At 41.2% G+C, this 26,610-nt stretch overlaps 1 protein-coding gene across 1 annotated transcript in view; it reads right to left on the reverse strand.

Moving 5' to 3' along the window:
- Nucleotides 1–26,610, reverse strand: part of gabbr1b (gamma-aminobutyric acid (GABA) B receptor, 1b) — an 80,407-nt gene that overhangs the window by 31,885 nt on the left and 21,912 nt on the right. The window contains exons 3-9 of the mRNA XM_041955275.1: nucleotides 24,098–24,268; nucleotides 21,706–21,807; nucleotides 19,544–19,609; nucleotides 18,319–18,510; nucleotides 13,679–13,924; nucleotides 13,472–13,535; nucleotides 6,354–6,431 (exon numbers count right to left, since the gene is read on the reverse strand). Coding sequence (XP_041811209.1) covers nucleotides 6,354–6,431; nucleotides 13,472–13,535; nucleotides 13,679–13,924; nucleotides 18,319–18,510; nucleotides 19,544–19,609; nucleotides 21,706–21,807; nucleotides 24,098–24,268 — 919 coding nt within the window. The remainder of the gene's footprint in view (nucleotides 1–6,353; nucleotides 6,432–13,471; nucleotides 13,536–13,678; nucleotides 13,925–18,318; nucleotides 18,511–19,543; nucleotides 19,610–21,705; nucleotides 21,808–24,097; nucleotides 24,269–26,610) is intronic.

Raw genomic sequence — 26,610 nt, forward strand, 5'->3', positions numbered from 1 at the left:
AAGACATTGTCTCCGACCAGGGACCCCAATTCATTTCCAATTTTTGGAAAGAGTTCTGCCACATGCTAGGTGCTAGCGTAAGTCTGACCTCTGGTTATCACCCACAGTCAAATGGCCAAAGTGAGAGACTAATTAGAGGAATTAGAGACCTGTCTTCGCTGTCTGGTCTCTCAGAACCAGACGTCTTGGAGCGATCACTTGACATGGGTGGAGTACGCTCATAGTACTCTCCCCACAGCAGCTACTGGCATGTCCCCATTTCACTGTGTGTACGGTTATCAACCATCTCTGTTTGAAATCAACGAGCAGGAGGTAACCGTCCCTTCTGTCCACGCCATGGCGAGACGGTGTTTCGTGCAGCAGCACGAAACATGCTCTCCAGAAACCAGACACGGGTGAAGGCAGCAGCGGACCGACACCGCAGGGTGGCGCCTCAATACGCTCTGGGCCAGAAGGTCTGGCTGTCCACCAAGGATCTTCCACTCCACGTTCACTCTCGGAAGTTGGCACCCAGGTTTGTCGGACCATTCCCCATCACCAAAATCATTAACCCTGTATTTGTCCGTCTTAAACTTCCCAGATCTATGAAAGTTCATCCCTCCTTCCACGTATCCAAACTCAAACCTGTCAGTGAAAGTTCCCTGGTACCTCCCACCGAACCGAACCGTCAGGAGCCGGCCCTAGAGGGGGGGGTACTGTCATGCCTCGTCAGATCTGTTAAGTGTTTTTGTTCACGAGCGTCATGTCTTGTCTTACACTTCCTGTTTTATTGTGAAACCTAAGTCTCCTCTCGTTTCAGGCCCTTGACTTCCTGGTGTGTTTCCCGCCTGTCTGATTGTCTACCCCGCCCAAATTGTCTCCACCTGTTCATTGTTACCTCGTGTATGTATAGTCCGCGTCTCCCTTTGTCCTGTGCCAGATTGTCTCGTGCCATGTCCCTGTGCCAAGCCGTGATTTATCCAGCATTCCTTGATCCTTGTCTCCTTGTTGTGCTTAGTCTGTTTTGAAAGTAAGTTCTAGTTTAGTTATAGTATTTTTCTAGCTTTGTTCTTGATCTTCATTTGATACTTTATTCTAGCCCATTGAGCCCTTTTTGTGTTAACATTATTCTTCCAAATTATTCCTTAGCGTCTTTTGTTGAACTTTTCTGCCATACCTCGTATGAGCTGTTATTATCCTGAGCGCCTTTTGTTAAATAAATTCCTCATTGATTTTGAAACCTTGCTGTGGTGTCTGAGTTCTGCATTTGAGTCCAGAAACCTCGTGCCTCCGGGCTTGTCAAATTGTTGGGTCTCTGTCGATAAAGTGTTTGGTGTGTACCTGCTCTAAATGTAAAGTGTCCTGAGACAACTTTGGTTGTGATTTGGCGCAATATAAATAAAATTGAATTGAATTAACTTAAAGCCTTAATATAATTTAAATGTGTGAGTTACATAAAAGGTTTATTTAAGTACTCATCTACACAAACACCTAATTTCTATTGTGCATGGACAACAATGACAAATATAGTGATGAATAAAGGGTTGAATAGAGCAAAAACAATTAATGAAGGAATGAGGACCATACTGGTATTCCATTCCAATGAATACCAGATAAAACAATGGCTAATACCTTAGCAAAACTGATTAGTTTGTGAGAATGAAGGTGACCAATTAATGGATGAAAACTTCAGCTTTAACCAGGTAAATCCATTAAAATGTACAGTGCTAAGTTCGAGTTGCCCCGATACTAGAGCATCAACCCCAGATCTCAGGAAAAAGTAAAATTTCACCTTGTGGTTCAGATGGTCTGGGGATACAGTGGAAAACTCCCATCTCTATTTGGTGGGCACTGTCCAAAGCCAATGGCGTGAAACTGTACTCCTCAAATCCCTAAACCTCTCCTGTCTTAATTATTTTTTCTTTGTTCCAATTTCTTTGAAAACAATTTATAAACTTTACTCACTTGTCTAATGCTCCTACATTAGAAAGCTTGGATTATTGACTGCTGGAAGGTACCCCACATATCTTATGATGGATCCATGGACCCTTGCCCACATGGTATCATCCCGGGATTGTATTTGATAAATAGAGTTACAGTGGGCTCTGCCATTATGGTACAGAAAGTTCCATATAAATTCTCCACATGCATCTATTTATCCAAATATGCACATACTGTATATATGTTCCTATATGCACAGCACACGAGTGAATTAATGTATGTATTAACAGTTCATGTTAGTTCAATTTCCAGCGTTCCTGCATCAAAACAGGCCATTGAATCAGAGCTTCATAGTCAATTCCTGTATATTAAGTGGTGGTATTTGATTAATTAACTAGTCCTGTCGTAAATTGGCCACTTGTCACTAAACTGTCCATTAGTGTCCTCTGTGAGTCCTGCAGGGCTGCTTCTTGACCCAGGGGTCCTGTAAACAGGCAGGTTAAGGAGAGTTCATTCAGTTCAGCCATTAAAGAAAGAAATCCTGATCTCCATGCTACAATTACAGTCAGGCTGCAACATTAGCTATATCTACGCTCTACTAAATTGTAAAGCGGAGTGGTGAAAAGTAGCTCCTATAACAAAGCAATTTGATAAAACATCTAAAGAATCAAACAATGCAGAGTTCAGGGAGTGTGCTAATGTTAGCAGTAGGAAACGTCAGCAACCAACTTTGCAGCAAATGCTGGAGAAGTGAGGGAAAAGAGACAACGCAAATAACAGAAGCTCTTACCCAGTACATTGCTCTTGATGACCAGCCGCTGTCAGTTGTAAATAATACCGAATTTTACAATCTTCTCAGTGTACTGTTGTCAAAGCATGACATTTCCAGCCGTCACCACATCACAGAAAGAGCATTACCAAGCAGTCTGCCATCAGGCAGAAGCGGGCTCTGGGAACTACCTCCCGGACAATGTCACCGCTCACCAGTGGACACTTCTGGAAAGGATTCTATCTGCTGTGTCTCCATTTGAGGAGGTGAGCAGAAAAGTGAGCTCCACTGATGCTTTGGCATCAGATGTGATTCCTGCTGTTACTGTGCTTCAGAGACTTTTGACCAAGGAAACAGACGAGGCCACAAAGCGACACTTCATTGACATGGAAAAAAACACTACTGCATTGTAACTGTACTGAATTTGAGGTAAAGTGTGTGTGTGTGTGTGTCTGTGTGTGTGTGTGTGTGTGTGTGTAAGTGTGTGTGTGTGTGTATACTGCAAGCTATCTTTGTGAGAACCAATCTGAGTTTTATCTTGAAACTTTGTTTTTGTGGTGTAATAAGGTTGGGGGAAAGGGGTTGGGAATGCATGATGTCTGGTGTAACAAAGATAGAAGTGCAAACATCTGTGCATGTGTGTGTATGTGTGTTCGTGTCTGAGAATTCTTCCATTGGTACTCACTATCAGTAAGTCAGTCAGTTTCGTTTTCTCACCCAATATACAACAGCAGTGCCCTGTCAATAAAGCTAAGTGTTTGCAGGTAAAAAAAAGAGTAAGGATCCAGAATCACATCTCGTAAAGATTACACACTGTGCATGTGAGTGGGTGTAACTGTTTGTTGAAAGCAGACACAGAGTATACCTGTGCATGTGCGTGGGCTACAGAGAGAAAGTGAGCGTGTGCGCGTGTGTGTGTGTGTGTGTGTGTGTGTGTGTGTGTGTGTGTGTGTGTGTGTGTGTGTGTATGCGACTCTCCTTTGGGATAATGTGTTCTCCAACACTAATACCTCTGCCTGCCCTTGATGGTGGAATCGGGACAGTATGTTACCATGGCGACTGGCTCTATAATGGTTACCAAGGCAATATGAGAGAGAGGCAGCGATGCAGGAGTGGTTGTCAAGGAGACCAAAAGATTGAGGGAGGAGAACAGAGGACATTGTGAACAAATACTAAAAAAAATCAAAGATAGTGGAGGAGAGAAGAGAGGGGATAGAAAGATACAGACTAGAAGTTAAAGAAGGGATTAGGCAGGAATAAATTATAAAGAAAGGAGAGGACAGAAAAAAGAAGGAAGACACATGATAAAGGAGGGAGAGAAATCAGATTTGGAGAAGAGAACTAATATGTCTTGAACTGAACCAAGAGCTGTTACAAATCAGCATGTAGCAACCAATCTACAGCCTGGTCCTGGTCACCTTGAGGAGGCCTAATTCTGACATGTCATCCTCCCAGTTATTTTTGGTGTTAACTGCCAGGACAGATGCTGCTGACCAACCATACTGGCAGGGTGCAGGAGGGTGGACTGACTGTCACACACATGGCTTCTTATACGCTATCACTCGTCCACTGTCTGAAATCATCTTCTGACTTCCAAACACAGTCCAGATGGCCCAGACAGCCTCATCTGAGGCAGGATGACCGCAGGGTCAGACATCAAAAACACAGGAGGTCAGCACTTCTACTGGCTGTCCCTTGGGTCTTGTCATGCCAGAGCGACGGGCCACTTGGATGACCTTGCTGTCTGTTGGCTCGGTTGCAAAACAAGTTTCTGGCATACAGCCAGCAATATATCAGTGCTTACAGTTTTTCAGTGGCAGGAGATGAGAGTGACTTCACTACCAGGGGACATCACAGCTTGGCTCTTGTCTTCACAGCTGAGATGTCGTCAAACACTTGAGAATCAGCAGCTTAGTTTTCAGGGGACTGGTCTCAAAATGGCTTGCTGTGATCATGAGATAATAGAAAGCAATACCTATACCTATCTTAAGATACTTTCTCATCACTGAAAAATGATTTTCAAACTGTGATAAATTGAATAGAAACTTTTGGTTGTTAAGAGAGTAAGACAAATCTAACACGCTGTAACTGGAAGATTTGGAGGGAGGCACCAAAGGGGCATACAAAAGCACTGGAATGGTCCTTTAAAATGCTGTAAATTGTCAAATAAAAGCTTGTATTCAGACAATACTGGCTCTAAGTAAATTTAACTTAATTTAACTGTACATTTGCACAGGAATAATTCCATCAGTACAACAGCAGTCGCGTCATGCTCACCACTCTGCTGAGGAAACTTTCTCTGTTTCATTCTTTAAATGATTTCAGTCCCTTCATATTTGTCATTTATTTGACTGCTGTTTAGCTACTGTAAGTGATGCTTGAGGGGATACATCGTTGCAGTAGATACAATTCACTGATGGAATTAGTGCTGAGGGAATGCCGCATTTATCAAAACAACAGGTAAACTTGTAGTAAGCACAAAGGTACTAAAATATAAAAACATTTATAAAATAAAGGCAATATGAAAGTAGGCAAATGTTACAAATAATAGCCTGGATCACTCTTCTATTGAGGTCAATTCTGAACCCCATGTGAGAATTTGCAGTACATATAAACAGTATTTGGAATAAAGGGACTAAACGGACTGTAAACAGAATGTAAAATGACAACTAACAATGAGGACAATGTAATATTATTTCCCGAATAATGCTTCCACCCCCTCTGCCAGTCAGTAACCAATGTTTCACCTTGTTTAGCTCTAGAATAGCTGTCCTTCCCCCAGCCACTTACCCCACCTTGAACCAATGGATGTAATTTGGGGACTACAGGAAATCCAATAAGCTGTGTCTGAGACAGCACTTGTGACAGACAGTCGAACATCCAAGCAAACAGAATAAACAACTGAAGGTCGATTCGCTTCCACTGAACCCCGTCCCCACCACTGACCGTTGCATCACTCGGTTTTGTTTTCCATTTCATTCTCCACAGTTTTCCGAGCGTTAGCCGCTGTTAGATTTACATCTTCTCAGTGTGCAAAGAGGCAGAACTGACATGGACACACACACAGCCCCCCTGTGTACAGCTTAGCAAAAACAATTTCATTTCTCAAAGCCAAGGTCATGGAGCCCAATCCCATTACACCACCATCCAGACTGCTTTCTGCTGTTTTCTTTGGCTTTGTCAATTAGCATCCTCTGTTTCTTTATTGCTGTCAGGGCTCCAAAAGGGTTATCATGTTTAATTAGTAAATGGAATGAAATTGTCACTCCATAGCACATTGGTCCATCACAGCGCTTTGGAATCGAGCTTGGGCCGCTGAGGACACAGCCTTAGTACATGGGGCTCAAGCTCTACAAGGTGAGCTATGGGGGTGTACCACTTAGATGTCTGCTGAGCTGTGAAAAGCTAACAGGAGCACTGATGTTCCTGCATGCTAAATAAAACCTGGCTAACTGATTGATGGACATTCGCAGCCAACCTTGTATGTATAGAGCAGGAGGGGGAGAGAGAGGAGACGGCAATAAAGGAGGAAGTTAAGAGGAATCAGAGGCAGACAGGGTGAGGCTGCAGGGTCAGAGAGAACAGGAGATAGAAGGCAGACGAAAAGCAACAGACAGTGATAAAGAGAAAAATAAAGGGGCTGAGGAAGATGAATATCCCTCACCTATCCACTTGTCATTCCCATACCAGGACAGATTGCCTTTAGTGCTGTCGTAGTATCCAATCTTCTTATAGCTCCCTCCTGTGAGAGAGAGACAGAGAGAGAGAGAGAGTGAGACAGAGAGAGAGACAGAGAGGGAGAGAGAGAGAGAGAGGGAGGGAGAGAGAGGGAGAGAGAGAGAGAGAGTCACACTGGGCTCTTATGTGTCTAAAGCCATGCTTCCACCAAGCAGTCCAGTTCAATTCAGGTTGTTAAAAATTAGAATGATTTCTCACTTTTCTATTGTCAAAGTTGTGGATGGTACCAATAGAACCACTCAATTCTGTCCATTTTTTTCATTTCCCCTCTGTTAAGGTACCTAGCACACTAATCTGGTACTTAAAGGTGGAGACAGAAACATGTTTCATGACTTTTGATTGGTCAGAGAAAATCAGAGCATTCTTTTGTCTTGCTGCCTGCAACCTTTCCTCAAACAAAGCTTGTTTCCTTGTAATACACAGCCGTAGAAAGCAAAGCTTAATGTGTGTGTAGTCCAATGGCTGAGAGAAAGTGAGGGGCAGTGACGTGTGAGCGAAGTGGAGGAAAAGGTTAACAGGAAGTTATCAATCTGGCAGTTAATGTACAGTATAGGTTACAGTATGTCTGGGTATGTCTGCAGGTTCTAAAGACTAAGATAAGTCTCGTCTGTTGTGTCTGACCTGCTGAAAAAGTGAAAGAGGAAGCCCCTGGAACAACCCTGCGATTATTTGAGAGAACTGTCTGCAGCGGAAATGCAAAACAGATCTAGGGCTGTACAATGTGAAGCAAAGAACCACAAAAAGTCAACCTTGTTCAGAGTCGTAGTGATGCCTCGTTGGGTACCGGAGTGCACCTATGACACGTGAACACGTTTGAAAGGTTATGTAACTGCTGTTCCTACAGGGGCAAGTTCACAGACATCAGCTGACTGACCACACGATTTCATGAATAGTTTTCATCATGTTGACAATATTATGCAGCAGTCAGCCAACATCTAGGTGGTGTCTGGCAATACCATGGATGTAACTGGCAATGCGTTAAACAATACAGTCAATACAAAACAATACTATAATATATATTAGAATAAAACAATACATACTACATCCTGCGGTTTCCTGTAATATCCCAGTGCAGTGGCATAGAGAAGCACAGCCCAGGGGCATCAGGCCACCAACCACTGGACTCCACTCGTTACTGTCATGTAATCATCAGGTTCAAATCAAAGGTTGAGGCAGATAAAGCTACAGTAAGACTCTCAACAACTGTCATCAGCTGTGTCCATTGATGTAGTGGTGACAGGGCAAACAACCCTGGCTTTTCTTGGCTGACCTAAAGAGCTGATTGTCGCTATTGGCAAAAACATTGCAGTGCAGCGGTATAATTGGGCTCTGTGCCCTCCACAACTAAAAAAAACCCAACCATCAAATTGTTTTCCCTAGGCTTAATTTGTCTACTAATTTAAAGGATAAGGCTTGTGTTACTCTGTTATTTTAACCACACTAGCGGCAGGACTCCAGGGATGTCAATGGTGGTCTAAGGTCCAGACTAAATATCTCAAGAACTACCAGATAGATTTTCCGTGAAATTTTGTTCCTTCTTGGTCCCAGAGGATGAATCTTGTTGACACAAGAAGATTTTGATAACATTGAAAAGATTTTTGGTTCTGTGTAAAACGTTTCCACAATAACTGGATGGATTGTCCTGAAATTTCTTACACACATTTAAGGTCCTCAGAGAACAACCTTTAATGACCTGTCTGTGGAGACTCTCATTCATCCAGGTCATGGTACTTCTAAGGTTTTCCCAAAGGGAATTGGACTTGTTTTTAGTTCTAGAGAATGTTTTGCCCCTCATCCAAAAGGCTTGTGTTGGTGTATACATACATACATGATGAAGAAAATCTATTATATTGTTATTTTTTTGTTATTGCCGTTGAATTGTTTTTGCATGTTTCGTTGATGAATAAACTGTAAAATGAAATTATATGTTTAAACAATATTTTTTACAAACAAATATTTAATTGAATCAAATAACCCCATGTAATGTTCCAGGGTTGCTAATACTGCAGAGATCATAGACAATTAAAACACAACTCTGCAGCTCTTTGCACCTTGTTGTAATTTTAAGAACACTGAATTAGTTCTCCAGCCAGCGTATGGACCCTAGTGTAGGGTTTAAAAATAAAAAGCTGTAGTCATATTAGAGGATGTGACACCATTCTATGAAAGATCCTGTCACATGTGGGACTGAACTTCCCAGACCACTGTGACTTCCTGGAAAACAGTACATCTTCAGGGTTGAGCTAAAAACCAGTCATCATAATGTTTTTAACAATCCTGCCTCTACACCTATTCTAATAAGTCACAATGCTGCTCTCCCTCTTAAGATTGATCCTACGTTGACTTATGTTCTGACTCAACATCCTGGTTAAGCAGCAATTGCATCACATTAAGAACATTGTAGGTTAGTTCCAGTGTTCACTGTAATGTGTTCATAGTCAGTAGTAGTTACCATAACAAGTAAAGTTTAAGTAAAGTTTACGTCATCATCCAAGTCATAATTATCGCTTCAAAAACCCAACAACGTCAGCCAGAGGTTGTCATTCAAGGTAATTAAATATAAATTGAATGCATATGGTATATTGTCAATGCACTTACTTTTAACCATCACACAATCAACTCTGAAGTCATGTAACTACCTTGGGTTGCCCATGACATGAATGAAGTCATGCATGTGGGAATCTTTCCCATCTCTACCGTCTACCCACGTGTATGCATACATACGTGGCATAAATGCTTGAATGCAAGAGGGTGTCCGGGCTTCAAATGATGAGAAATGTAATGAAATGTAATGAAATCATGTTAGCTGGACACAAGCCTTTCTGTGGTTGGTGAAGTGAGGATCATGCTCCATAAGTAATTTCATATGTTGGACAGCTTTATGTTATGCTCTGATGCGTGATGCTGTCATAAGACAAGTACACTCGTTGTTTATATTTTAGAGGTAAATTTCAGACAGACACAATTGCTCTTGTAGCACATTCCCTCTTCCATGTGTTTTTTGGTCAACTATTGCTCCGGCATACTTCCAGCCACAAAAACCTGTCAATTGTCAAAATGTTTAGATACTTTTTTAGTCTTTTTCAGCAGTGTAGGGGAATGCATTTAAGCATCAAGCTTCACCATTTAATTTTAGCTGTCAGCGATCACACACATTTTCTGCAGGAAATGCATGTTCCAGTTATTCATGTCATCCCCGTAACCATATCTGTAATTTCACTGACTGACGCTCAGTGTGTGATGATGTGCAAATGCAAACAACATGCAAACAAAACATGCAAACAACTTTGTGTGGTGGCTGGCAGAGATCATACTATCAACTTAAAAGCAGGCAGGGGGGGTGACATCCTGCAGTGCACAGTGACTGTAGCTGCCCCGTTTGTTTGATGCTCTGATTTATCTTTTTTATTTCGCAGTTTTAACACTGGCCTGGCACTCTGGGAATTCTCTGTCCAGGCATGCATAGTGAATTAAAATTGTGCTGCTTATTCTCCCTCCACACGCATGCTGCAGCACATGACTGAGAAGCATCTGCCATTAGCAGGGATGTGATTTTTCTGGATTAATCTGGGATTCTGGATTTTCTGACCTGAAAATGTGGCCCATGGGAACACTGGATGATACATGATCGAGTGAAATGGAAAGGACTGGAAGACCACAGTTACATTGTTCTTATTTGCACCTTCCAATAGCTTGTGTGTTCTAAAGAGCTTCTGTAACAGTGAATTTCTCCACTGTGAGATTAATAAACTCTTACCCATCTATCTACCACTGTGCTACATCATGTTTTCTTTTATCAACACTCAGTAGCCGTTTGGGAAGTGTTCCAAATAGGTGTTTTTGTTGCCCCTGTCCCAACTTGTTTGGAACGTCAGGCATCAATTGTGTTGTCATTTGATTTTGTGCTGCATTCAGTTGAATATAGGTCGAAAAGGATTTGCAAATCATTGTATCCTGTTTTGATATACCTTTTACAGTGCATGTGTTTGCAATTTAAACAGTTTTCAACTGTCTTCAACAAGTTTTTCTCTGTCTAAACATATACATTGAAGTGACTATTCTCACATTCTAAAGATAATTTCAACTATTCTTGATTTCCAGCACACTCACTATCATGGCCAGGCTAGCACTGAAGTAAAATCTATTGATGGGGGGGTCAAGAATTGGATTAAATGGAGCTGGCTGCAGGAGACTGTCAAAGTTTAAGGAATTATATTTTCACTGAATTGCTTCAGCACAATCAGGGAGCCAGGCAAGGCTATTTGCAACATATGCAATCACCTAATTAACTCTAAAATGTATTTCTATAGTGCCTGACACAAGCTAGAAATGAATACCAATTACAATATAGGTGCAAAAAATTAAAAGAGGATCATATAAAGAAAACACAATAAACAGGGACGCCGAGAAGTGGTCAAACAGAGAGAAAAAAACATGATAAAAAAAAAAAACTAGAATTACCACCTCAGGGTTGTACGCCTCCACCAACCAGTCAAGCTGCACTGACGTCTGTCTGTCAAGACTCATATAATTTGTGTGGTGAAAACTTTAAAGTAATCTAATAATTTTTTTGTCATAATTAGCTATATGAATTCTTGAGTTCTGGGCAAAAATGTGCTGTGTGTGGTCACAGTGACCTTTGACCACCAATATCTAATTGGCTCATCCTTTAGTCCAAGTAAACATGAGTGCCTAATTTGAACTAATTCCCTACAGATGTGGCATGTACGTATGTACAGTCAGGCTGTCACCGACAGAGAGGCATAGGTGGGTTTTTTTCCACAGCGTTGAAGCTAAAACAGTAAAAGCGTGATCCCCCTTTGTCTTAAGCCTGGACTGTAGAACTTTAAACAACCTCTGATTCTCTAATCTGAGAGGTCTCAAAACAGAATAATGGGTAAAGTGTTCTGAAATGTAAAGCAGTGCGAGACAATGTAGGGATTTAAAAGTAATCAATAAAATCTTAAACTGAATTCTGTAGCAAATGGGGAGCAGTGTAATTCGGCCAGGACCTGAGTGATGTGTTCCCGACAGCAAGTGTTTGTGAGAAGTCTTGCTGCTGCATTCTGCTGTAGACGGGCAACTGCTGCATCAATTAGAGAAGCAAATAATGAATTACTAGGATCGTCTAGGTGGAAGGAAAAGTGTTTAGCAAATAAGTGAATGAGATACCGTCCAGGGCCTCACCATGCTTAAAATAACAAATCCTGTTCTGAACAAATATAGAATATATAGAATAAGCTTCCCCTTTAAAATGATGGTTTGGACTAATAATGTTAATCAGTGATGACAAAGACTGTAAATGGAGTACTTTGGGAAATGATCTCATTAAAGGTGCATGGGAAATTATTTTCTTTAGGATGTTTGGTGCTTACTTCTGTTTTTCGGGCTCTTTTTCTTGGATTTGTTGCTGAGAATTCCCCTCCTGTCACTTACACTAGTGATTATTGAACTGGCACGGAGCTGGCCAAAGGTCTGAAACCCCTTGGTGAACTCTTAATGGACAGGACAGCTGATTCATACACAGATTAGATCAGTACTACGGAGCAAAGAGCGATTTCTGGAAAAAGTATGAAATTTTGGGTCGTTTGTGCTGTAGAGGAACACAAACTTCCACTACTTCCTCGCTTTTTTCAAAGCCTAACATCAATTTACAAGAGGCTTGAATGAGATTTTATTTTCATGTCTATCTATCCATGTAGCTTAGACTCGACCAAATAACTGCCCAGGGCCAGCCCGGTTCCAATTACCATCAAATAAACTGCAGGTCACTGACCCTCCTCTCGTGGGATGGCCGAGGCCAGCACCAAAAGAGAAAATCAGCATAACGATATTAATTTTTTATCAGTCCCAAGAACACAGAGAGCCTCAGATAGTGACAGATGATCGCAGCACTGGCAGAGATACACAAAGCACAGACAGACTGAATAGAGAACACAGGCTCAGTGATCAAGAGGCAGCCAGCCAACCTCAGCCTCATGCCGCAACAGATAAGCCACTATCACTGCCATTTGATCACTCAGCCACCTCTATCCTAATCCATGATTACTGGAGATGCAAAGTTGACTTATTTCGAGAGGCTGTCAACTACTGCTGAACAACACAGACATCCTGTTTGCCTTATAAACAAGAAACAAACCACTATTAAATAATTCCATACAGTCTCTTACATTAAATCCCCTTTTGTCAGTCACAAAACTGTAAATACAGTAACAGTATTATATCAATTGATTCTAACACAGTGCACCTTCTAGCAGTAGTTTTTCAAGCCAAAGTGATGCTGCCATATACACAAAAAACAAAGAAAGAAAGAGCAGCAATCTATGACGTCTTGTATTCTAAGTCTCCAAAATAAGACAATCATGTTCAGTCAGATACTAGATGTTAGATACTAGCATTTCAGTTGATTAAAAAATGCTATGTACTCTGTGAGCTGTGATACGGCTAGTGCAGCCACCCTATCACCACACACGAGCAATGATATTGGACAAATTTGCAAACACTGGAATATATCATATTATATTGCAGGAATATGACAACTTCAGTGTCCTGCATGAAAGTCAGATGCACTACACATCCGTTCACCCCCCCGACCTCCATCGTCTGAACTTTCTGCTTTTCTTCAAATCATGAGGTGACAAATCATTCAATGAAGACTTCATTCCTGGGGATAGTGGGCTGACTGTAGACGTTAACATGAGGGTTACATATGTAACTACTGTTCAATGAATAATTAGTTCTAAAATAATCAGCATAATCTATGATGCAGGTACCCAAATTCTTATGAAATGTTAGATTTGTCAATTTTCAATTCTTTGTTGAGTTTACATGTTCTCTTTGTGCCTTCATGGATTTTCTCCAGCTTCCCCCCACAGTCCAGAGACATTTGTGACCTTAAACTGCAACATAGATGTGAATGTGAGCCTGAATAGTTGTCTGTCTCTATGTGCCATAGTGATTGCCCTGCGACTGACTGGCGATGTGCCTGTGGCTGATTATTAAAATGAATTCCATCTAAAAGCAGGGACATGTGCTGTAGCATACCTTGGAGCTGTTCAATAAGAGTCCAGGCCATTCGAGAACCTTGAGCATCAAATACAACGTGGCCCTAAAGGAAAAAGGCAGAATGTTAATGTTGCCCCTCCATCCTTCACACAGTGCTTTCCTCTCTCTATCACACACATTACTGTCCAGAACTCTCACCCTCTCTCACTTTCTGCCCCTCCTCCCTCCTCGAGGTTTTGTACTTACTGAAACTCCTTCGAAGGAGCTGGTGTTCAGGGCTCGGTAGATCTCAGCGGTGATATCTCGGTTGTTGTAGTTGAAATCTTCTAGTTGGTGACCTTTGGCCTTTAGGGGCCCCACAGTCTTGTTGAGGGCCAGGGCTAGAGCCCACACAGCATCATAGGCCAGTGGGGCCTCCTGAAAACCACCTGTCTCCTCTGGATTTTTACCCCCGAGTTTAGACATCAGCTGGGCCAGAAACTCCTGGGAGGTCTGGAGAAGACAGAATATTAGGATGGATTTTGGACAGCAAAGTGCAGGATGGTGACACCAGAATCCACGGTTTGAGCCCAGACTCCTGTCTGTTAGATTTAGGCACTTTGGTTAAGGGAAAGATCATGATTTCGGGTTAAATGTTCATACAAAGGACTACATCTCAATCACTTACTGCTGTCTTTTTCTGTATTGAAACAGGTCATAACCTTTCCCTAACCTTAATCAAGTCCTCCCAGTGCATAAACATAACCATAAAAAACTGAATAATGTTGTAGTCACTATGAGTGGATTAAAAAAAATGAATAGTGATACGTTCAGTATCAACGTTTTTGCGACTTGCCAGGTCTTCATTAACAACATTTTATGTTACATAGCTTGGTTGGCATTGTGTTTCCCTCAAAACATGTTTGCTGCTAATTAGTTGTATGCAAATGTTTATTAATTTCTCTGAAATGGTTGGAAGTGACCTGCCTAAAAATGTTTACTCACCAGCGCCTCCAAACAAAAACTTCCTTGTTAGTGTCTTAAAAAATTAGCCACATTAGACTTTCCTGATCCCTTTCCTGAATCCCTAGGCAACTGCAAAAATAGAAATATGATTCCTTGTCTGCCACCCCCATAGTGAAAGGAAAACTGAAGTTAATTACAACTTTATTCAGTTCGTATGAACCACTTCATTTTGATCACGACCTATGCTTACAAATCACTCATTGTGTGGCTTTCTGCCTTTTATTTTACTGCCAAAACAAAAATGAAGTACTTTTAAAGCAACCTTCAATCCAGAGTCTAAATAAAACATAATTAAACTGAATAAAAACAAATGTAATTTGGTCTCATTTCAAGACCAAACACATAAGAATGTGTTGATCAGCCATTACAAAATGTGGCCTCCATTTGTGTGCATTAATCCCATAATCACAGCCAGGTCAGTTGTTTAGTTTTAGTCTCCATGAGGCTGGGGCAGGGGCTTACAGTAATATGGCGAGTCCTCTGAAGAATCTCACTTGGAGATGAGGCTCAGGTGCTGTTTAAAAAGCCTTGTAACATAATTGTTTTAGCATTTTTGCAGTTTTCAGAGTTTTGTTGTTAAGCACTTTGTAACTCTGCTTAGCAAACGATATGGAAATAAAGTTACAGTAACAATATTATAAATTATTACAACTGACCCACAACACTCCGAGTAGTCCACTGGTTTGGACTGGGTAAACGGACACGAACCTGTCAGTGGCCCTGAAAGCCAAGTGAAAACCACTTTGTTTTTTCAGTTTTGTTCATTGCATGAATGGTAATCCTTTATTTTTCTGTAATCTTGCTTCATCTCTTGAATATTTTCCTCGCGCTCTCCACCTGTGTGTTGCATTCTTCCACAAAATGAGACATCTCATCCACACTGTATGCTTTTATAAGAGAACTAACAATGGAGAGATGACAGGGAATGATGGAGGAGAAAAATGGTGGCTGATCTACAGTAAAAGTCTCGGGCTAGATCCGGAAATACCACAGCTCATGTTCAGTCTCAAACCCCTAAACCACCAGCACTATTTTGTGGTTTTTAACTGCTACCTAAAGCTTGCTCTTCTTCACAAATGCCAAGGAGGGCCAGGACATGCTGGATAAGTGTTCTCCACTGATCATCCTTTGTATTTGTTACTTGATGTTGTCCCTGGTGTGACATTACGTATACCACATTTGCTTGACAAATCACTTTCAGGAATTAGTCATGAAGGATGGCGGAGAACAGTGGAAACAAAAGCAGAAAAAGTGACAACTGCTACAAGTTACATTTGTTCCTGCGGTGGAAAAGAGCTGCAAGTGTGACCAAGCATTTGTCTTCAGGGCAGCTCAGCTGTGGCTCTTCCAAGGGTGGGTTGGATTTGTTTTCATTTTCATCTCATTTTATCAACTATAATTGTTCTTATTTATTACAATATTTTTAAACCTTCTGTTACTGTGTTATCTCGTCTTACTGTAAACTGTTTTACTGTGACTGTAAACAATCTGTTAAACATAAGATTTACATTTCAGAAGCTGAACATGTGCACTACATTATATTCATGTGTCAGACACGTGTCCATCCAAAGCAACTTGCATTTTTTTCTCAAACACATAGATTAGCGGTCAAGCCACCAACATTAATGGGCATCCCACTCTACCAACTGAGCCCCACATGGTGTTAGTGCAAGGACTAAACCAAATGCATAATTTAATTCAGTGATCAATGAGTGGACGAGCCAGAGGAAACGCAATTGGTGATTGGTATATTCCGAGCAGACACAGAACTAAAGGTGGAAGAGGGGCTGCAACTTGTTTTTTTCCTAGAGGATGTCGGTGCCTCACACAGCCCGTGTCTCTTCACTACACTGTGATCAGTAAGAGGCCGATGCTGCATCACAAGTGCTCCTGTGTTCACTCCAACAGATCTTACAGACAACAGGGCCAGCAGATAATGCACTCTGAACACTCAGAAAGGTCTGCCCTCTGTGTTTCATGGGGTTTTAGTTTTGGAGCACCAGTATCCTGGAGACACTACCCAGCAAGCATCTGTGCAATGAAACACCAAGCTTTTCCACCACGTAAACAAGAGCTTTTTTAACGTCAGGTCAAAAAAAGTTTCATACAAAAAAAAAACGAAATAAGGAGACACCTCGAAGGTAAGAATATCAGCTATGTAACAACAAGTGGTTGTGGCTTCCTGTTATCCTTTACTACACGCTCTATTACAGAAAGTCTCCAGTTCTTTGATAGATGAATGACGTGGGGGTCTACTGTCTCCAGAAGTTTAGTTATGACTTGAGCTGTTGAATTGGAGTTGAATGTTCATGAAAGCAATTCTTGACCTGTTATCTCAACACTGGGGTCAAGACACTTGGTGGAAAACTGTCTCATAAAAATTACACTCACATTTAACATATTTGCAGTAGCAAATATGTTTCAACAGAATGCTGCCTCAGGGATGTTTCCTGTTCCCCAGGATAATGTGGAACAGCTTACACCAGGCATGTCCAAACTATTCCATAAAGTGCTGTGTGGCTGCAGGTTTTCGTTCCAACCAAGGAGGAGCACACCAGGCCAACCAATCAATATCAAGGGATCCCTTAGTTATCAGCTGAAAAGGGAGATCAGCTGATTAAATGAGTCCAGCCTGGTGCGCTCCTCCTTGGTTAGAACGAAAACCTGCAGCCACATGGCCCTTTATGGAATAGTTTGGACATGCCTGGCTTACACTGAACATGTCTACAGCCGAACAGAACATTCTTCACCAACACAAAACATTCAGCAGTTTATACTTTCCGCTCATTGCAACTAAGCATTATTAACCATTTTATGGCTATATTGGGCAACTCAAGGTTAGGAAAAGATTTTTTTGTTAGACCAATATACATTATGTGGTCAAGTGAGATGCAACATGAATCTGTTTGCAAGAAACCTCACAGGGCACCTTAAAGCAAAACAACATTACCTAACCTTACCCAAAGCCTAAACCTAGCAAAAATGTCTATGAAGTATAAGGATGTCACACCTGCTGGGTTGGGAAAACTGTCATTTATGAATGAAACCCAGATAGCTATTAAATTTTCTCCAAAACATATTTGTCAGTGCAAATTGGAATAGAAATGGACTCATGGGGTCAGTTGATACACAGACAGAGGTGCTAAAGACTGATTAAGGCTCCTTTTACCTGTTTAATTAAAGCACAAACAAACAATAAATCAGTTTTATATAAGCTATTTGGAGGTGCTTCCATTTGAAAACAGATTGTAAAGAACCAAATATAAAAGCATGCCACGGCATCATAATCAATCATGTGACCCAAATCTGTCACGCAGGCATAAATATATATTAGGCACTCTGAGTGCTCATATGAATCATAACATTTAGCAGGTGTTGGTTCTAAAATGCCAAAAATCAGCTGTCTTAACAAGTCATGTGGTCTCAAATGACTCTCTCAAAGCTTATTTTACATCGAAAAATAGAAAATCCTGCAAATGGGATTTAACTTGACTTGTTTCAGTGTAGCTTGGAGCTTATCTTCTGGTAATTAGTGTCAGTGTCTGAACAACAGACAGATGAAAGCAGATTGTTGCAATAACATCAATGAAACAACACTGTAATGGATTCAGGTAGAATTACTCCAACCAGAAAAGGTTGCAAAATCCTGAAAAGTTCAATATTTTATTTCTATGAGGAAGGTTTTTTTTTTCCTTTTTGCACATTTTGATATTAAGTCTATACTTATGGAAAAAGTATACACAGAAATGTTTTTTTTAAAGTAGTACACAGTTAATTTGCTGCTGCAGCAAAATGGCATAAATGTTGAATTCCCAGCAGCCTCTGCAGCTGCAGGTGATTCTTTTGAAAACAACAGATAATCATTAAAATGCCCATCTTACCATGTTGGAGGCTCCTCGCACTGTCTCCGGGTTGAGCATGACAATCTCAGTGGTCACATGACCCTCCACAGCCTCTGTCATCTGCTCCACAGTACAGTTGATGGATGGGTCCTTGATCTTAAACCAGTTGTCTGCGTACCAGCCGATGAGGAACCACACATACTTTTTCCCAAACAGTTTCTCCTTGTACACCTGCAGAGGGACAATGACAGGAGGGAAAGAGGGAAAGGGAAGAAAAAAAAACATTAATATTTGACACTGACAAACTGATTTTTGACAGATTTCATACGATGGATGGATTTGATGAACGATTTAACATCCATTAGGTCCCTTGAGGCTAAAAGAAATGTTGGTGATAATTTAATGAATGTGTTGCCCACATTGGGTCAGTCAGCCTTAACATTGGAATTATAAGACGTTATGTGTAATCTGAGTGGTTGAGTGCCCTAAAGATAAATATGCAATAACAGACATTCCATCATATTATCATGATAAAAAAGGGTTTTCTAGGTTCAAAACAGAACCTTTCAGCATTGAGAACATTTTTGTCAGTGAGGAGCGTGATAGTTACCTTCAGATCACTGAAATGTTGTGCAAGGAGAAAACTAGATAACTGCTTTTATCTCAGATTCATAATTGTTGTCACCTCTAAACTAGTCACAATATGCTTGAGTAACCAATAATACCACTAATTCGTCATCAAACAACAACAGACATCAGCATGAGCTGTGTAATCACTGATTTGCTTTTTTGAGATTTCTTAAAAACTCAGATTGAGCACTTTTTCTGCTTTTTTAACTCCAGGCACAAAGCAATGAGGTGACACGGTATAGATTTCTTTTCAAATAATAAGGTAGACAATCGACAGACAGACACTGGTAGATAAATCACAAAATCAACCTGAACCAAGTATTAACTTACAGAATAGTATTGTGACACATTTTAGGGTTAGGGTTAGACAATATGTCCACTACACATTTGAAGAGTGAAGTGGTATGTTCATGTTAACAGTTGTTGTCTGTGATGGATAGTTCATAGGAACACAGACCATCAAACAAATAAATGACTGGATGGAAAACATACATATTGGATTTATTGTGAGGGGACACAAAACTTTAGCACTGAAACCCAAAATTAAAAGTTAAAATTTAAACAACATGTTGTCACATGTTGTTTAAATTCATGTGAGCCAGGTCAGTCACAAACGAACAGGAGAACTCATTACCTCACAGAACACCTTCCTTGCCTCCGTCTCATAGAACAGGCCGACAATAATTCTGGCATCCTGGCGCTTGAAAGTGGAAAAGGAGAGTACAGTGTCACACACGGGGTAAACATGAGCAGAAGTTTGAGGCCCTGCAGTGTGGACAGGGAACACAGGAGCCACCCTCCTCGCAGCCCCTGCACCACACAGCGGTAGACTTCCTCTTCACTGGGTTATATTCATGCTGTTACCATGGTTTCTTCTGCAATGGCCAATTAATTCTGCACACCAAAACTAGGCCGGCATGCTGGCAAGGTCATTGTAAAGTGTGTGTGTTTCAGGAAAGAAGCAAGTCAGACTGACACAGGTGAGGGAAGGAGTGGAGGAAGGAAAGTAGGAAAGAAAGTATTTGCAGGGTTAAGATAAAGTTTTGGGATCCCTGCGCTTTCTTTAAAACATGTGTGCAGACATTTGTGCTCGTATTTGAGATAAAAACAACCATGACAACAACAAAACCATGCTTAGTACACAAGTTTGCTTAGAGGAGCTCAGTCCCTCGTGTTGCTGCTTATGGCTGGAAAATAAAAAATGTTTCTCAGGTTTTTCTTCAGTGTTGCATTGCAGCGATGCAGTTAGCCAATCACAAACTGCCCTGAAACTGGGAACTGCAAAATTCAATTCTGTGTTTGTTGAATGCTTCCACTCATGGTTTATGGTTAATTTCAGGTACAAATGTAAATAGGGTGTCTCTACGTTTTTGAAAGAATAGGTCAGCATTTTGGGAAATATGCTCATTTACTTTTCTTCTGAGAGTTAGATGTTAGTCTCTGCCTGGGTGTTGAGTACAGAGCTGGATTCAGGATGTGGTTAGCCTAAAGACTGGAAACTGGGAGAAACAGCTAGTCTCACTCTGTCCAAAGTCAAAAAATACACCTACCATACATGTACCGACACCTCTAAAACTCAAGAGATGACACGCTGTGTTTGTTTGAGTTGTACACAAACATGTAAAATTCATTCTTAATGTTAACCACGTCCTGACTCAAACTGCCATGCACAAACATGAGATTGGTATTGATCATCTCACCTCACTCTCAGAAACAAAGCAAACAAGTGTATTTCCTTAAATGTTTAACCACTGCTTCAAGGGGGACAATTTTACAATCTAATGTCCATGTAGTAGTTATAAGGATGACATTCTTATAATATCCACAAAACTAGCCAATGGTCTCTCAATCCTGTTAAGCGACACAGTGAGCTGGGCTGGCTTACACTGGGCGTGATTTTGTTCCATCCTTTGCACGTCTTAATGCCCTATTTTGTTGGCTTGGCAATGTTTCTACCATGTGTAAGTAGGTTACGTAGTTAGATGTTTTCTTTTTTGTCTGTATAAATTGTGTTTATTGCTGGTGTACAATCGTGAGTCTGCCCTGGGTGTTGTTTTGTAAACTGATCTGATCCTCTATGCTGTTCCTATGTCTGGCTTTCTGCCCAGCCCGATCTGCTCTGTGCAGCTTGACGGGGCTTCTGCCAAAAATAGACTAGACACGTATTTTCAGCGTGGCAGAGCGGAGCGCTGCTTCATGGACACTTCTGAAATGCACTCCGGTGCTCCTGCTGGAATCATAAGCATTGTCTAGAATGGCCACCATCAGCTAGCGTCGCAGCCATATCCGGTTAAATCTGTGGGCAATTGTCTGAGCAGCCAGAAGCCCAGAGTGAGTGAAATGTCGAGCTCAACATAGACCTTACAATGCTTAGAAAAATGGAAGTGTGTGATACAGTGATACAGCTTCAGAGGTCAGTAAGCTTTCAGCCATTAAGTGAAGCTTGAGTTTTGGTTATTTTGTCAATCTATTCATGAATAAGAGACCACATATTGATTATATTACCAAACATTGCTACAGAGACGTTGTCACTTTCTGTATTGATCTCAATACAAGCCGGATATATTTTAGTGATCGTTCATCAGCATTTATCACAGTTATTACCACAGTTTGGGCCACAGGGTAGCTGGACTAAACCAGCAGAGATGCAGCATCTTGCTGAATTACTCCACACAGTGGACATTAGCGATTGTTGACAAGAATCCGGGAACTCTCCATTGTCAACTGCCCCAACAGGGCCTGATTGATTGGTGTTCAGCTGTCTGGTATGTTTACTAAGAATAGAGAATCTGGCACCTTGAGGTTTTTGACAGCCACAGCAGGGTCGGTGAGGAAGCTCTGACGAACGCTGATTTCTATCCCTGCCTCCTTCACCCTCTCCTCCAGATCATCCAGAGTCTGTTAAACACAGAGAGACAAACATACAATAATGAGCATGTACAAGATGAAAGAACAAGACAGTCAGCTAGCAAAATATGAGTGGGATAATGGAAAGGTCGGTCGAACAAAATTTAAAGAAGCGTAAACTGCAAGTCGGAGCAAAGTAGTGAGGTGGAAGAGGAGTTAAGAAAGATGATGGTGGGTGTGTGGGTGATAAAACCTACAAAACAGTTGGTGATGGGAGAGAGAAAACAATCAAGGGAAGATAGAGTGGTAGAAGATGGGATATAAGTAAGGGAAGAGAAAGAGGAAATGACAAAAGAGATATAATTTTCTTACTCATCTTTTGAGCTGTGTAAGAGAAATCAGCCAAACCACTGTGTAAATGCCACTAACCCCGTCCCTTCAAACCAGCCCAAGTTTCAATTCTAGCATCAAGATTTTCCTGGATATCTCTCTAATTGACTTAAAACACGCCTGAACGATGGTTTGACAGTATAGTTGTGTCAAGGATTTTTAATTATGCCGTGAACATTTTTTAGTGGGGTGGGCTGGATGGCTTACATGGACGCGAGTATTAGTATTAAGATAAACAACAACTGCTTACTCACTGAAAGCTGCAAAAGTGAAAAAAAACAAACAAACATGAAGGTTGATTACTTTGTGGTGTATTATTCAAATGTCATTAATGATGCATTGTGTTTCAGGTGGTTTAGACTACAGCCCAAATTGCAGAGAACGGGGAGAGTCAGCGAACCAGGGACTAGGTTTTACCAGGGTTACATACTGCAGGCTACAGTTGCAGGTGACGAGTGGATTGACACCAGGTCAGAAAGCGGGTGGAGGATGCCACCACATCTTGATTGAAACAGACTCACCCTTACACACAAACAAGAGACAAACAGGACTCACTATGGAGGAGAAAACAGCAGTCCTAGGGATGAGGGAAGAATCCTGCTCGACCTGCCCTAACCCATGACTTCCACTGGGTGTTGACTCTGTGATGTCGTGTATACAGCCCATATTTGTACTGTCCTCCTCGCGTCTCCAATCCCCACCAGTCCCGTTTTGCCTGCTGAGCTTTGCTGGCTTGCTCAGACCGTATTTATTTGCCAATTTTCCCTTGATTATATAACAACATAACATAAGCAGGCTTCATAGTTAAATGGTTTCTTCTTTGTCTGTTTTAATGAAGCTTATTATTGATGTACGATCGGCAGTCTGCACAGAGTGCTTTATGGGTCTGACTTCCTGTCTGGCTCGACCTGCTTTGTGCAGATTGACACGTCATCAAAAGAGGCAAGACCAGCATGTTGTTTCCAAAAATAACCATGATCCCAGAATCCTATTTGATCAGTTCTGTTCGCAATGGACCAACCAATGCTGACCTTGAACCTCAATGTGCTGCCCATTTTATTGGAAAGACAGACAGCATTTACAAATTTCACTAGATTCTTGACATTTATTCACTTTCAACAATAATTGTTCTCTTGCTCTTGAATCCTGAATCCCTAAATAAAAAGACAACACACAAAATCTTCAAATGATGAATTACTACTGTTAAACCAAGCTGCGTTCCCAACCAAATTACCCAGAATGGTTAGTGCCAAGAACTACTTTTCAGGGACCTGAAAGATTCTGTCAGCACGTTGTTGTCTGGGTTTCCCCCCAGTCTAAAGACCAATGAAGAGTTGGAAAATTAGTCCACTGACATGAGAAAGCAAGAGCTGTTTTTACATGCCATTTTGCTTATGACAATCCAACAACAAACATACAATGAACAAATCTGACCTGATACAATGAACACCCATCTGTCAGACGCTTTCTTCTGTAACACTATGTTGATATTTTAAAACACAACTTGTTTGCATTCGCAGATTTTAAAAAATGGTGGCTGAAATAAAATGGCAAATAAAATGTGAGCACTCAACCAATCAGAAATGTTCAGCACTGCAAGCCCCACCCAACCCTTGAAAAGTTCCACCCCACCCCAAAAGAACTTGTACCACCTTATGGCTAGGGACTTTTTTGGGTTAAAATAATGTCCCTGGAACGTTTCTCCAAAGATTCCTAGTCCCTGGGGAAAGTTGCTGTGATGGAAACCCAGTTTATGACTGGACAATCACTGTTCAGAGAATGGGGGCTTAGATCAGTTCACAGAGTAAAAATATAATCATTGAGCTGGGAAGAAATTGGCAAAATTGATGAGTAAAATAAAAGTATCTTTAAATGAAGATGAGTGGTGCCTTGTGTCTATTTTACTGTAGTTCTCTTGTACGTCAGCTACTCAGGTAAGTACATGACTCACTGATGTAAAAACTTCTGTTGTTTGTTGAATGGTGGCAATCTTGGTCCATTTCCACTTCTGGAACAGCTGCACTCGAGTGGGGTTGTGCAGTGTGGCAGACGGATGAGTTCGGAAGAAAGTGGGAAAACGCTGACGGTTGGATAGAGCTGGAGAGCTGGAGCCATATGACAACTGTGAGACAGGGAGAGAGAAATGACCATGTCAAAGCTAGTGTCATCCTGATGACTTACACTGCAGCAAAAATGATGCAAACAAATAAACAACAAAGTAGTGTTGAAAACTTGGAACCCAGAATAGTGAAAGATGTAAAGATTACGACAGGAAACTGAAGCAGCATGATCAGCTGCCACACCTTGGTCCACAGTTATGCCTGAAACTATGAACACTGCTCATCATGCCAATCCGAGGTTCTCCAGTGGTTTCCCTTGTTGCTGTAATTGTTGCTTTTCTGAGTGATTTATTGTGTGTCTAGCACGTCTGAGTAGCAATGTGTTACAAGTAATGCAAATGAGTACAAAAAAAGGTTTTGTTTTTTATGGGGGGGGAAGTAACTTTCCCATTCAAAGCTTTGGGGCATCTTTTAACCTCGCTACACTTGCTTTTATACTTTCATTAGAACTATTCTGTTATCTATGCATCTATGCATTTTGCTACATTAACCAACCTGTCATCTAAGCTGTGTCTGTGTTACAGAGGACGGCTTTGACTGCTCTCCTTTGCAGTACAAAGAGACATGTGCTTGTGCCAGATATTAATAAGATAGACAAAAGATTAAGAGAATCAGACAAATATCTTTTCAATTTAAGGTTTGGTTTTTGTAGTTATATAATTCAAATGTTAGGAGGCCTCTGCCTCTTCCCCTTCCAAGTGTCCCTCTGTGTTTAGCCCTTTCCCTTTGTGTCTTGTGAGTCCTCTCCTTGTCTTTATCCCTGTTTGTGTGTGTGTGTGTGTGTGTGTGTGTGTGAGTGTGTCTGGACTAGGTGGATCCTCCTCAACCATGATCCTTGTGCCAATCAGCCATCACAGCTGCAGCAAATCTACTGATCACCAATCCCAGGATAAATACACAGTTCTCGTCATCTTCACGAGATTGTTGTACTCACCAGCAGGGCAATGCGTCTTGGTGTTTTAGCTCTGCTTGTGCCTTTGTTCTTTGCTCAAGTTTTTTCCAAGTGGCTAAAACTGTGCTCACCTTGTGTCTCAGGATCATCTCCCTAGTGTGTCTATCTGCCAAGTCTGCCCAGCTCCAGTCCTCCACCTATAATCCTGCTGATTTGCACTCTTTCACTTGCCAGCAAAAATACTTTCACTTTCCATTAATGGTGTATTAAAAGCGCATTTAATCTATGCAGAGCAAATGTAGGCTACTTGCTGTATAAACCTCTAAGTCAGAGGATCGCTGGATTGATTCTGAAATGTGAACAGAATCCTGTCATTGTGCAGAGCATGGCTTGCTTTTGATGGATTTTTTTTTCTCTAATATGCAATTTGTTTACTATATCGATGCCTGAAAGTAAATTCATTAAATAGAATTTTGCAAGTGAAAGTGATCTTGGCTTTATATGCCAGATGGTATTTATTCAGGAAAGATAAGGATAATCAGGACAGGGCAAATATGGGTGGCTGACACAGGCCTGTTGTGCTTTACACGTGATGAACAGGTGTTCTCATAACTATTAGTTCAACCTCCACAACATTTAGTCATTTGTGCACATCATAGTAGCAATTTCTCCTTCCTCTGAATCAATTGCAAATGTTTTTGGACATGTATCAGCTGCTTTCATACAATTATCTGCTGTTTTAAACATTATCATTTGCTTATGTCATGTCAGTCAAAATGAACTATACTCATGGAGTCATGGATATAGTCATTCCCAATAAAACTAAAAAAACAAGTCTTTCACTCACGAGGAGATGTGTGAAGTATTAGTTGTAACCAATAACAAGCCACAGTCATGAATCATGAATCCCATGAACCCTCACTTGGCAAGCATATATGAACCGAGCGGGACAGAGTGTGTATTCTATGACACAGAAATGGAAGGTCAGCGTGGTGGAAGAGGGGTGAGGATGCGGGGAGGAAGGGGAAGGGGACAAAACAGGAGAAGAGAAAGAAGAGGCCAAATAAATACGCAGACTCCTAATGAAATTAGGGCTACAGTTATGGACCATGGGATCAATTACAGCCTCACGATGGCTGAGGCTGGTCGATGTTGGAAGATCCACTGTGAATTCAATCATTCAAACATTTCGTAGGGAGAACAGGTATCAGTAATCCAACATCTCATAATATCTTGTGTTTACTTTACATTGCTGTAATTTTACTCTGCACCACATAGGATTGAAAGACAACCTCACAGAGGTGGAAGAGGGCCCGCAGCAAGAGGAAGCCATTTATTCAATGGTGACTGCAAACAATACAATAAGGCTGATAGAAATTCAAAGCGCTGTCATAGAGGATGACAATGTATTTGGCAACATTGAATCTGTGTCAATTGCAACAACTGACAGAG

This window comes from Chelmon rostratus, chromosome 16 (assembly GCF_017976325.1).
Source record: "Chelmon rostratus isolate fCheRos1 chromosome 16, fCheRos1.pri, whole genome shotgun sequence".
Taxonomy (NCBI): Eukaryota; Metazoa; Chordata; class Actinopteri; order Chaetodontiformes; family Chaetodontidae; genus Chelmon; species Chelmon rostratus.